The sequence below is a fragment of the Macaca fascicularis genome, chromosome 15 (assembly GCF_037993035.2).
Source record: "Macaca fascicularis isolate 582-1 chromosome 15, T2T-MFA8v1.1".
In the NCBI taxonomy this organism is placed as follows: Eukaryota; Metazoa; Chordata; class Mammalia; order Primates; family Cercopithecidae; genus Macaca; species Macaca fascicularis.
This window is the reverse complement of record NC_088389.1, coordinates 48,692,279-48,705,342: the sequence shown is the minus strand read 5'-3', so window position 1 is coordinate 48,705,342 and position 13,064 is coordinate 48,692,279. Positions and strand designations below refer to the sequence as shown.

The 13,064-nt window shown below is 45.8% G+C and overlaps 1 protein-coding gene across 14 annotated transcripts in view; it reads right to left on the bottom strand.

Annotated features, from left to right (window-relative positions):
- Positions 1 to 13,064, bottom strand: part of PTPN3 (protein tyrosine phosphatase non-receptor type 3) — a 123,421-nt gene that overhangs the window by 35,563 nt on the left and 74,794 nt on the right. For 7 of the 14 annotated variants that reach the window (XM_074016861.1, XM_045373599.3, XM_074016859.1 and 4 more), the window contains 2 exons: positions 11,915 to 12,049; positions 9,624 to 9,800 (listed from right to left, as the gene is read on the bottom strand). In XM_074016861.1, coding sequence (XP_073872962.1) covers positions 9,624 to 9,800; positions 11,915 to 12,049 — 312 coding nt within the window. Of the gene's footprint in view, positions 1 to 9,623; positions 9,801 to 10,440; positions 10,689 to 11,914; positions 12,050 to 13,064 lie in introns of those variants that run through there. The other 7 variants (XM_074016865.1, XM_045373600.3, XM_074016863.1 and 4 more) reach the window with 2 other exon arrangements.

Genomic DNA, 13,064 nt, shown 5'->3' with positions numbered 1-13,064 from the left:
AGCTACTCTGGTGGTTTCATTACTGAACCAGGCTCTGCCAGGCAAGCTCATGCAGATGCACGGCTCATCCCTTCTGAAAGCTTTTTTCCTTCTGTCTAATTTCTGCGGATGGTTCTGCTTCATAGGACTCTTGCCTCCTCAAAGGAAACGGGACTGTTGTTGATGTGCATTCAGGAGAATTTATATTATTCCTAGTTGGCATGATTTGCCTGTGACATCCATGAACTGCCACGCTGAGATGTTTCATTTTCCTCTATCTAACATAGTTTCTTCTGTATCGTGGAGCTGCAATGTTCAGTATGGTAGCCACTAGTCACATGTGGCTACTCAAATTTAAATAAGTTAAGACAAGAAACCAGAGACACCTCACAGGCTCAGTAGCCACACGCGGTCAGTGGCTCCTGTATGAGACAGTGCAGTGAGAGAACATTCCACCACGGCAGGAAGTCCTGCTGGACAGCGCTGTCTTAGAGAGTTACAGATGATGAGAACTGAACAGACCTTTGTGGTCATTTGTTCTAACTCCCAGTTCACAGGTGAAGAAACTGAGGTCAGGAGGGGCTGAGTAACTCGCCCAGGGTCCCGGGGCTTTCTCCTCACTTAGCAGACAGAAGCCTGACCGATGTGCGTCCTGAGCCTTTCTTCCCTCTCCAGGCCATGCAGAGCCCACTCCCAAGACCCCCATTTCTAACCCCTCAGGGTCACAGGGATTAACCAACCCTGCTGTCACTGTAGAGGACAGGACCCTTGAGTCTCTGCATCACCCACACCAGCCCCTTCTGGAGTCACAGGCCCAGCACAGATACCTTACAGGGCTGATGAATGTGGGGCTCTCCTACATTCTAAGACTCTGCCCCACCCTAACCTCATCCAAAGTGAAGTGAGGGGAGAAGAGCAGAGACCAAGTTATTCAGTGAAACCCAGACAAAAGACAGTTGCTACCACCTCTTTCTTGACCTTTATTTCAATCCCTTATCCATGGATTTTTCATAAAATTGGTGATTCTCTTTCTCCTAGTGAGTTTATACGAGCTTAATTTAAATATAAAATCTGTATCATATTCACACAGAATGATTCATAATCACAATCTATTTGAATAAAATATTCAGTGACAGACCAATGGAGAAACACAGCTATACGTAGGACAAGAGTCTGGCCTTATGGTGTCCAAGTGGCTGGTTGGGGGTAGGGTGTTATGGATGGTAAGACATTTCAGAGAGAGAATATTTTGGAATTGAAGTTGTACACAAGTTTTCAGATTGAAAAAGAATGACTTTCAATGATGTCAAAGCGAGTTTTAAAAAATTCCCCCCAAATACGGCATTTTTGCTAGGTTTCACTGTTTACAAGAGCATCACCTAGTGGCAGAAAGGGCAACTGCTTGGCAGTTACAAAACAAGTTAAAAGGGTATTTCCAGTTCTCGTTCTGTCTGTCTCTGTCTCTGCCTCTGTCTCTCTCTCCCTCCCCACACCCCCCGATCCATTTTTTTTTCTTTTGAGACAGGGTAATGCTCTGTTGCCCAGGCTGGGTGCCGTTTCGTGACCACAGCTCACTGCAGCCTTGATCTCCTGACTCAAGAGATCTTCCTATCTTGGTCTCTTGAGTAGCCGGGACCACAGGCATTCACCATGTCCAACTAACTTTGATTTTTTTTTTTTTTTTTGAGATGGAGTCTCACTCTCTCACCAGGCTGGAATGCAGTGGTGCAATCTCAGCTCACTGCAACCTCCACCTCCCGGGTTCAAGTGATTCTCCAGCCTCAGCCTCCTGAGTAACTGGGACTACAGGTGCCCACCACCACGCTCAGCTAATTTTTTATATTTTCAGTAGAGACGGGGTTTTACCATGTTGGCCAGGATGGTCTCGATCTCTTGACCTCGTGATCCACCCGCCTTGGCCTCCCAAAGTGCTGGGATTACAGGCGTGAGCCATGGTGCCTGGCCTTTTAAAAATTGTTTGTAGACACAGGGTCTCACTATGTTTCCTAGGCTGGTCTAGAACTCCTGGTCTCAAGCAATCCTCCTGCACTGGCCTCCCTAAGTGCTGGGATTACAGGTGTGAGCCACCATCCCCAGCCCTATTTTTCTTTCTTGACTTAAAACTCAATGGTCTGTCTAAACCAGCCCATGGTATTAAATGACAACAGTACTACTACTATTACTACTGCTGCTAGTACTAATACTATATTCCAAGTCATTTTATGCCCCAACCTATTTTTCTTTTTCTTTTTTGAGATAGAGTCTCACTCTGTCGCTCAAGCTGGAGTGCAGTGGTGCAGTCTCGGCTCACTGCAAACTCCACTCCTGGCTTCACGCCATTCTCCTGCCTCAGCCTCCTGTGTAGCTGGGACTACAGGCGCCCACCACCATGCCCGGCTAATGTTTTTTTTTTTTTTTGTATTTTTTGTATTTTTAGTAGAGACAGGGTTTCGCCATGTTAGTCAGAATGGTCTCGATCTCCTGACCTCGTGATCTGCCTGCCTCTGCCTCCCAAAGTGCTGGGATTACAGGCGTGAGCCACCGCACCTGGTCTGCCCTAACCTATTTTCTAAGCAGGGTTGGAGGGGTTACTGTCAGTCATTTATTTCAACAAATGGCTGATTTTTGGCCTGCTCAACTGTGTACACAGGTGCTCTGCAGGGCGTGGTGATGTTCTGTTCAGTGTGCAAGATGGACAGACAGACAAGGAAGAGGACATCAAATGAAGAGATGCAATGAGTATGTGGCAGCTGGCCACAGCACAGGGTGGCCAGGGGTGAAGGCACCAAAGCCCTAGCATCTCCTCCGTCGCTGGGAGAACGCAGTGTGGCTGAGGAGCGCAGGGGAGCCGCCCCATCACAAGTGGAGTGAAGAAAGGGACAGGATGCGGGATGCAAGAAGACGGTGAGGGTGGGATGGAGCCAATGACTAGCGGGGGGAAGGAGCAGGAGAGGTTTGTCCCTGAGGCAGGATGAGGGGACACTGTGGAGGAGCCAGTGTGGGACTGACCACACCCTGGTTCTTGGGGAGAAAGGGGCAGAGACAGAGAAACGTGAGACACACACTCACCATCAGTCAGACAAACAAGTATTCACCCTCCAGAAAACACATGCTTCCGAACTGTAAAGGCAGCAGGCATCAGAAAGAAACACACCCATGAAAGAAACACTCCCCAAGAAGCTCTCCTGAAACCATGGAGAATTACAAAGACCTCCCCAGCCCCCGCCTGTGAAAGGGGGCAAAGTCCTGCTCTCAGATTGCAGTGTGAAGGAACAGGGGCCCTGTTTTGGGAGCTTCTCAAGGTCAGGAGACCCTTGTGCTCTTTCTGTTCCTCTCCTAGTGCTCGGAACACAGGACCAGGCACACGGGGAGTGCTCAACTGAAATGCTGAGTGAATGAAGAATAAAACTTCTTGGCAAGGTACCAAGAGGATCGCCCGAGGTGACTGGGTGAGTTACACTAAAAGAGCAAGGAATTTACTCAGAAATCTGGAAGCTCAGGTGCAAAGAGAAGGCGGGTTAAATGGTTCTCAGCATCTGCAAGATCAGAGCTTCTGAGAATGTGCTGTGCACACAAATCAGCTGCGGTCCTGCTGAATGCAGAGTATGATTCGGCCGGCCTGTGTGGGTCTGAGATTCTGCATTCCAACCAGCTCTCAGGTGCTGCAGCTGCTGGCCTGTGGCCACAGCTGGAATAGCATGGCGCTAGAGGAACGCATACCAGTTCCCCCAGAGGGCAGTTTCTTCTGAATAAAATTCCTGGAGAAATGTCCCACATGGCTCCTTACATAAGGGTCCCTGAGTGACAGAAAGAAGACTGTCTTCCCATACACATTGTTATGACATGGAGACAGTCTCCACAGGAAACAGCTCATCTGGGGCTGTAATAAATGCCAAGGGCACAAGATCAAAGTGGCAGAAGGGACATGGTTCAGGTATGGTGCTTTCTGAGCTTGCAATCTCTTTCCTGCTGGAACAACAGATCATGAATCTGACTAGGCTTTCCCTACAGATATCAGACACCTATTGGCAAGAAAGCACTTGCTAAACCTCAGTCAATTCATCCCTGAATCCTCTGAGGGGAATTTCTCATTGACAGATGTCCTGCAGGGGCACCTACCACATAGTCCTGCTCACAGGTGACAGTTACGAAACTTGTCAAAGTAAATATGTTTGAGTTCTTGGGGACAGATAAATATGGTGTGATGTTGCTCATGTGATATGGACACATGATGTGGAAGTGGCAGAGGGGGCATTCCATTGTGAAAACTTAGGAGTTTGTATCCCGGGGTCCCATCCAGTTTCATCTAACCATTTGTCCGCCCATCCGTCCGTCCGTCCGTCCATCTATCCATCCACCCACCCACCCATCCATCCACCATCCATCCAGTCATTGAATGTCTATTAAATGCCAAATACCCATGTCAGGTTTTAAGGAAGGAGAGGTGAATGGGGCACTATCCCTGCCCTCAAAGAATTCATTGTCCACAGGAGAAGAAATACAATTAACCAAGTAATAATATTATCATGCTACAGTGGAGATGCTCAGATGTCTAGCGTACCGTATGAGGCCAGGAGAGGCTTCCTGGGTCAGGTGCACTTGAGCTTGAGTTTGAAAGATGAATTAATAGGAGATTGAACAGGTAGTTAAGTGGGAAAAAGAGGGCATTCTGGCAAAACATTGATAATAACAAACAAACAAAAGCAGCAGCACAGGTAAAGGCAGGAAATGTTGAAAAAGCAGATAAAAGGTATTTAAACAGGGAGTGACATTCTTGGATGTGTATTTCAGAATGATAAATTTGCTATTCTTGTGAAGCATGGTGTGGAAGGAGGTGACACCAAAGACGGGGACGGTTTGGACACGACTGAGCTAGACTGTGTAAGAGATGATGGTGGCTGCACGGGGGCAGTGCAGTGGGGATGGCGGAGGAATCAAACACAAGAGATGTCTGGGAGGTAGAATCAACAAGATGAGAAATGGAATAAGGACAGTGAAAGAAAAGGAGGAGTGAGGGATGACTGATGTTTCCAATAGGTGCAAACCGGGTAGTATTGAAACAATGGCCTCTCCTTACCAAAACACAGGAACAGCCATGAGCTGGACACCAACATGAATAGCTGAGACTGGATCATGCTGGGTTTCAGGTATTTTAGACGTGCACATGCAAGTGGGCCCAAATAAGAAGGCAAGGTTCACGGAAAAGGGACATAAACACTCTGAACAAAATCCTGTCCCTGCCTGGTGTCCTCTGGAGGGACATGTAGAATGGTATGCAGATCCTTCCTCCACATTCAGATCTGGTGCCACCCTCTAGAAGGGCTCACCTGCACTTGGAGAATGGTGGTTACGAGGGTGATGGGTGGAAAGTGACTACACTGGAACTGTCTAGCTGAAGGAACAGTAACCAAGGCTGGCAGGTGGAACTGGGAACAGACACCATCTGTGTTGTCCTGAGAGTTCAAGGCAGGAAGCTTGATGCTGGGTCAGTGTCAAGGAGGCTTCCAGCACAGCTTGGGAAGAACGGTGGGCACCTGGGTTGTCTAATGACAGAGCACACTGCTGCACTATAAGGGACTCTCCATTGCTGGCAGGGGGCTCAGTCCTGGGGGGACCCACAGTAGCGTTGGGGGAATTCCTACACTGCCGCCAAAGCTGAAGAAGGGGAATCCCCTAGGCTCCTTCCAGTGAACAGAAGTTTTTATTTTTATTTTTGAGACAAGGTCTCACTCCAATGCCAAACTTGGGAGTGCAGTGGTGCGACCACAGCTCACTGCAGCCTCGACCTCCCGGGCTCAAATGTTTCTCTCACCTCAGCCTCCCGAGTAGCTAGGACAACAGGCAGACAACATTGTGCCCAGCTAATTTTTGTATGTTTCACAGAAATGGGGTTTTGCCATGTTGCCCAGGCTGGTTTTGAACTCTTGGGATCAAGCAATCTGCCCAGTATGACCTCCCGAAGTATTGGGATTAGAGGCGTGAGCCACTACGCCTGGTCGGCACGGAATTTTTGAAATAAAAAGCCATGGCTGCCCCACATCCCATGGAAGAAGGCAGGCTCTAAGGAAAGAGTCAAACAAACAGCAAAAAGTTATGCAGGCATGAAGCCCCATCCACTCGGAGGGTGTCATGCTGGTGACCCATCGAGACAACTATGATAAAACAGCGACGGGAAAGTTTCTCTAGTACAACTCTGAACTTCTCTACAAAGTGTTTCCCCCAGTTTCTGTTCTGCATGTCTCTTTCTTCAGGAAACATCCTCTCCCTTTCATCTCGGTGGAGACTGGTAGGTTTTTCATTTCTGCCATGAAGGAAACTTACTTCTGTGCAGAATTTGGTCTTCACTCGGAAGCAGGGAAAGGAACACACAATGGCTGATAGAACCTTGGGAGCAACAAAAGAGTGCAGCCTACTTGGGCACAAAGCAAACTGCCAAGGATTCGTAACTATAATCATCAACTTTGCTGTGCTGCTATAAATATGGAACAAACCAGCAAGTGACTCATCCGCTAAGATGGCACTCAGGCAGCCTGAGCTGCGCCACTCTGGGTTTACAGCCAAATCTAACCGCTCTTTTTCTTCCTTTCTCTCTTTCTTCTCTTTTAAACGAGTACGGAACATCACACTTAATTCTTCTTCTTAAAAGGAACCCTCCTCGCTGTCTGTGGTATTATTCATCTGATTTCTCTGACAGAATGCTTCTTTTTGCCTCTTAACACAAATCTGCTGTATAAAACATGTCAAACATTTCTTAAACATTTTGCAAATACTCACAGAAACGAACGAACAGGTTTTTTTCCTCTCACCAAGTACAGACCAGTCTGTACTTCTTACCTGGGGCAATGGGGGTCCCCAGACCCTCGGGGGGGCCAGCCTCCTCTGAAGACCCAGCACGAAGTGGCTTCCCACCAGCAGGAAGAGCTCTCCTACCTAACAGAGGTGGCAGGGGCTGCTTTTCTAGCTGCTCACCCCACTTGCAGAGGACAGTCACTAACTTGACCGCCTGACATGTCTATTGTCAGTACACCTGGCAAAACCCTGCAAGGAAGCCTGCCTTTGAACCACCGTTATTTGCTATTCTTAACATTTAGGTGCAAGGTAAGAAGTGCCCCAAGATGACACATTTTACAAGGTCTCAAGAAGGGGTTTCAAGAAGAATCATTGTGCAATGTGTAGGAACGAGCAGGGCCAGAAATCACTTACATCAAACAGTGCTTGAGGGAGCGAATTTTAAATCTTATTTAATTTTAATGAACTGAAATGTAAATAGTCCTATGGAGCTGGTGGCTCCTATATTGGACTATAAAGGTCTAGATGCTCCATGATGGGACTGCAGACCATAGGAGGAAAATCTGATGTAGGACATACTGTTCCCTAAGCCCCCCTTCTCCTTTCACCAAAGCGACAGAGCCCTGGAGTGTGGCAGCGCAGGCTGATAATGTGCTATTTGCCCAGCTGGCCTGGAGGTTCCTGAAACAACTTCTCTAATTTGCTCTGGCGTTCCCCTCAATGACCAGCCAAGGATGTAGAAAGGGTACCCCTGGACTCGGGAATGAATGCAAGCCCTCTAAAGCATCCACATGTCATTGGACAGAATGCATCCCTCCCCACCTGGCACTGATTGCATAAAGACACAGAGGGTGCTGGACTGTGAGGGCGCAGCTGGGTGAGTGGTGTGGAGCACCCAGACTGCAAGCAAGGTGATGATTCCAAACCTACTCCCACATGAATTCTGTTTGAAAAATGCACTTTTCACTTGTAGATATTCTAGGAGTTCACTCCCCTTTAAATGAATGATGCAATAAACGTGTTAGTCTAGATGCGTGCTGCTGGCAACACTTTCTGCAATGATGGGAATGGGCTGTATCTGTGCTGTCCAAGATGGAGGCCACCACTCCTGTGTGGTTGTCAAGCACTTCAAAGGAGGCTCGTGTGACTGAGGAACTGAATGCTTACATTTTTATTATTTTAATTAATTTAAATCTGAATAGACACCTGCGGCTGGTGGATGCTGTACTGGACAGCAAAGGTCTAGATGCTGTAAAATTCTGTGATGGGACTGCAAACCACCGCAGGAAGCTCTGACGTGGCAGGCTTGAGTGGGTTTCCCAGAACCCTCGAACAGTTCCCTAAACCGTTTTCTCCTTTTGCCAAAGCCACAGAGCCCCACTGCAGACTCAATACGGCTCTAGTCACACATGCCTGCACTCCTGCCTTGTATTTATAGATGTGCTTGTGATTTGAAAAGCTACAAAGTCACACAAAGGAACTCACAATCATCCACTGTAGCCCTGACAAAGGGGCAGCAGGCTGCAAGTTGGAACAAGAGATAGTAACCATTTAGCAAAAGCATCATCCAGGCTCAGGTCACAAGGAAAGAATGAACACAGGGATTATTTAACCAGAGGTGTTAAGAACACAGATAAACTGGAAACCATGTTTGCTCTGGGCAAGGACAGAGGAGAGGTAGCAGCCTCACACATAAATGGGAAGGAGATTTGCAATTTACCTGCGAATGCCTGGAGTACAATCAGAATGCATTTGATGCTTTCAGCCTACTAGCTACAGTGGTGAAAAACATATAGATTGACTAAAGTGCCTGCTTGCTAATCCTCGGCTGTTAGGGGGGCATTATCTTTCTGTATTTTAGACTTAGTATGAGGCTTAACAGAATAGATGCCCGATGACTATGGTTGACTTCCTAACAGTTGATCCTTTACTATCATGCTTTAACCTAATTTATAATCTATGCCTTCCCTACTTAAAAAAATGATTTGCGAGTTTACCCCAAAATGTACAGATATGTAACTATGAATCCATTAAAATAAGACAAAAAAAAAAAAAAAAAAAAAGACCTATATAACAAAGGCAAAGGAGGAAGGGAAAGTACTACATAAGAAATCTGGGCTGAGGAAAGTTAATACAATGAGCCTAATGTGCAGCTCCGAACTCCCTGGTAACCAACGCAAAAAGGGAAACAAATGGGTTAAATGTATCCTATTGAAAAACAAAAGCACTCAACCAGTCTTTCAGGACAGACATTTTTTCTGGCCTTGAGCTATGAGGGAACTCTGTCACGTGGCGGGGCGGGGGAGAAGTAGGACATAAAAATTCAACAAAAATTTGTAAAAGAAAATTAGAGATATTCTAACATGTTTGTTTCTTTATACTAACTATTAATTGAAAACAAAACCCCTCAGAACCCTGTTGTTCAGAGAAGGTTTTTAGAAGCAAGCATATTTCCAATGATTTGAAATCATGTGATGGTAAAACTTTATTAATCTAGAAAAATCAGAGTTAACATGTCCCTAGAGTCTGTACCTGTAGAATACGGAATGATTTAAACAGGGCTTTGCTCGTGAGCTGGAGAGGAGACTAATTCAAGAGACTAACATGTACTTAGTGAGTAGAAAGTCTTTGTTATGGACAAAAAGAAGTACAAGCTATAGACCCCAGGCACACAGACTGTCTTCCGGGTGAAAAGGTAGAGTCTGATTTATGTTCTTATCCTGGCAGAGGGCACCCTTGGGAGCTGGCTGCAGGCACCAGCTCTTGGTTCCTCTCAAATGGCAATCTGGACCCGAGCAAATTCTGCAACAGCCAAAAAGCAGATACCCAGAAATAAAACAACACAGGTTTCTTACTCTTGGTGCAGGCTTCGGTTCTGAGAAACTTCAGAATCGCTGTCTTGGGGGGCCAGAGAGCCCTTGTACGTGTAAAACACATCTTCCGTTTCCGTGATGTAGGTCATTTCATTTGCAAGGTTATCTGCAGAAGAGTGGCGTGGCTTTCGAATTTCGTGCCGGAGCCGAGGACTTCGCCTGGGTGGGAAAAACATTGAGTGCAAAGTGTTCAAAGCAAATTCCACTTAAAAATTTAATTAAGACACCAGTGAACCTCGTGTCCTGACCTTTCTAAGGATGCCTTCCTTGGCGGAGGCTGACATTCAGAGCCCGTTAACTCATTACTACCCCAGCAGAAGGCACCAAGGGTGACACCAGTCCCTGACGCTCTCAGTCAAGTGGTGGCTCCCAGAACAGTAGCCTCAGCTGTATAAACAGGCAGAATTAGAGGGGTTTATGCCCTTTGGGAAGTGACGGGTATTGACTTAAGGGTAAGTTATTCTTCCAGGAGGACTCAAGCTCTCAAGACATAAATAGGCCATAAGGACTGCTATTCAGAGATTTCTTCTGATTAATTTGAACAATGCAAACAAAAGGTTTAGAAGCCAAACTACATTTCTCAGCAAAACTCCAACCTTATTGCAGCGACATCCCTTCATATGAATTTCACTTGATCCAAGAGAAAATGTTTGCTTTTTAAGATATATCCCTTATTAAACTCGTTTATATGCATTAAACGTTTATAGGCATATAAACATTGGCCTGTCCTCCAGCAGCGGCAGCAGGCATGTGACCTTGGGCAAGGCACATCACCTCTCTGGGCCTTGGCTATACTTACCTGCTCCTGAGAATGAATCCAATGAGGCCGTGTTCTCAGGGCATCCAGCGTGGCACCTGGGCGTCAGCTCCTGCAGCGGGGGATCCCAGGCTGCCGAGCTTTCTAAGTTCTATTTTCCCTCACAGTTTTTCCATGTTCCCTTTCTTTGTTAGCCATTTCTCCTCAGGACTGTCAGGGCCTCCATGATTTGCAATCCCCCTGGGCCTGGATAATCAATAATGCTGTGTCCAAAGCAGAAGTAAAAAGGCTCTTGTGACTCCTCAGGAGAGGACCTATAAATAACTACAAGAGCTCCAGGCCACGAGTGTGGCAACATCTAACCCCGCTGTTCCCCTGGATCCCGTCCTGGGCTCTCTGGGCCCCTGGCATTGCTGCCAGTGGGATTTTCAGACAAATTAAGCTGCTGTATGATAGCATAAATTTACCTCTTTAGAATGAGGTATCTAAATGTTGGAAACCAAGAAGCAAATCTATTCAGTTATGTCCTGATTTCTAACACTAAATACTGTCATTGTCCCTTCCCAGAGCATTAGGCTCCCAGTGAAGAGTTCTTCCCTAGCAGGCCCAGCACAGCATCTCTTCTGTCTGCCTGTCTCCCAGTTTCTCTTAGGCTTAGCAGATCCTGGCTCAGGTATGTACAGCCACACTCTTACTCCAGTGTGGAGCTGGGGGCAATGTTTCCTTGCTAGGTTTCCCCTTCTGGCCCCTAGCCTTTTTGGAGGCATTCACAAAAATGGTGTGATGTCTTTGGGGACCATTATAATAAGATAATGATAATTCCACCTGACTCTTTTAAAAGCTTACTACGTACTTGTATATTATTATTTCATTTGCGGTAGTTTTTATAAACTTTTTAAGAGATGGGGAAACTGAGGCTACAGAGGTAAAGAGACTTGTTAATGAACAGAAGGGCCAAAACCTGAGTTTAGGTCTTTCAGCTACAAACCCAGTGCCCTGACCACCTATTTCCTTTTAAGCTGAGCTCATTCTTTTAAGTTGGCTGGCTACTTCCTGATGTGCATTTGCTTCTGCTGCTGAAGGTCATACATCCTTACATCATTTACATCACATACCTGCATTAGTTTTCCCCAACGTTTATTTTGTGGGATATTAATGGAAAACATGAATTAAGTAAAGTCAACCATACTTCTTTATCACAGGACATCTCAGAGTGTTTAATATGCTAATGTGTGCTGTGATTCCAAAGGAGGCCTTTCAGCAGGCTAGAGTTTCCCAAATTATTTAGATCTAGTAAGTTTTTAAAAAAGAGCATCTCAGCATTATACACGATGGAAAACATTTAGCTACACTTGTGTACTTCATGAAAACAGTTACTTCTGCCAAGAGCCTAAAATGCAAATGTAAACTCTGATTGTAGGTCATCTATCTTTAGGACTTTATAAGTTGAGTTTTTATTTTTAAAAGAGATAAAGTGTCTACTGTTGGGTAGTACAAAAAAAAAAGGAGGACATACCAGTTGGGAGTAATGGGAGGGGAACGAGAAGGCAGACTCTTGGTTTCTAAGTGCTCCACTGATAAGGATCTCCGCATGGCTGGGTTCCACACCATCCCGCCAATCACCTTTTTGCAATATTGGTTATTTACCGACCTGAAAAACCAGATGCAGGTTCACTTTCTACACTGACATGTTCAACAGGAAAGAAATTACTGCATGTGTGAAACAGTCTACACATGCTTCTTGTCTGACGGATGGCAGGTTAACGCCAAGGTTATGGGGAGTAGAGGGAGACAGCTCAAAAGCGATTCCTGTCTGTCCTGGAATTTCCTTATGTGACTTCTTTTCTTCTGGTGAAAATCCTTTCTTGTCCTCACTACTCAAGCAACAAAGCTGTTTCCAGAATATAACCAAACCTAACCAGATTAGAAGGAATTCCAGGATCACACAGAAATACAGCTCAAGTGATTTCAAGGAATTCTTATTTTATTCACACTGGCCTAAGTAAAAATATTAACCACCTTTTCAGGTGCTCTTCATCATCCTAGCCGGCAGGAGCTGTCACCATAAATCACTGGTAACTCTTCAAGAGAGAAACTGAAAATGTGCTTAGAAAGTAGCTTCAAGCTGGGCACAGTGGTTCTTGCCTGTAATCCCAGCATTTTGGGAGGCTGAGGTGGGTGGATCACTTGAGGTCAGGAGTTCAAGACCAGCCTGGCCAACATGGCAAAACCCTATCTCTACTAAAAATACAAAAATTAGTCAGGTGTAGAGGCGCATGCCTGTAATTCCAGCTACTTGGGAGGCTGAGGCATGAGAACCCCTTGAATCCCCGAGACAGGTTGCAGTGAGCAAAAATCGCACTACTGCACTCCAGTCTGGGAAACAGAGTAAGACTCTGTCTCAAAAAAAAAAAAAAAAAAAAAAGGAAATACAGTTCCAAGCTATGTTCTTTGAAATGTGCTACCCTGAAGGTTACTTTTGAATTTTATTTATACCTAGAGAATTTAAATCTTAGCGATCTAGACCCCTCAGAGAATGAATTATTTGAGAGAATAAAGCATGAAGCCTGTCACCCTTTAAAGGGACAACTTTGGTTCTGGCATCTCTAAATTTTAAACTAGGTTTTAATGTCTTATGAAAACATTCTACGTATTTCCTTGTGGCG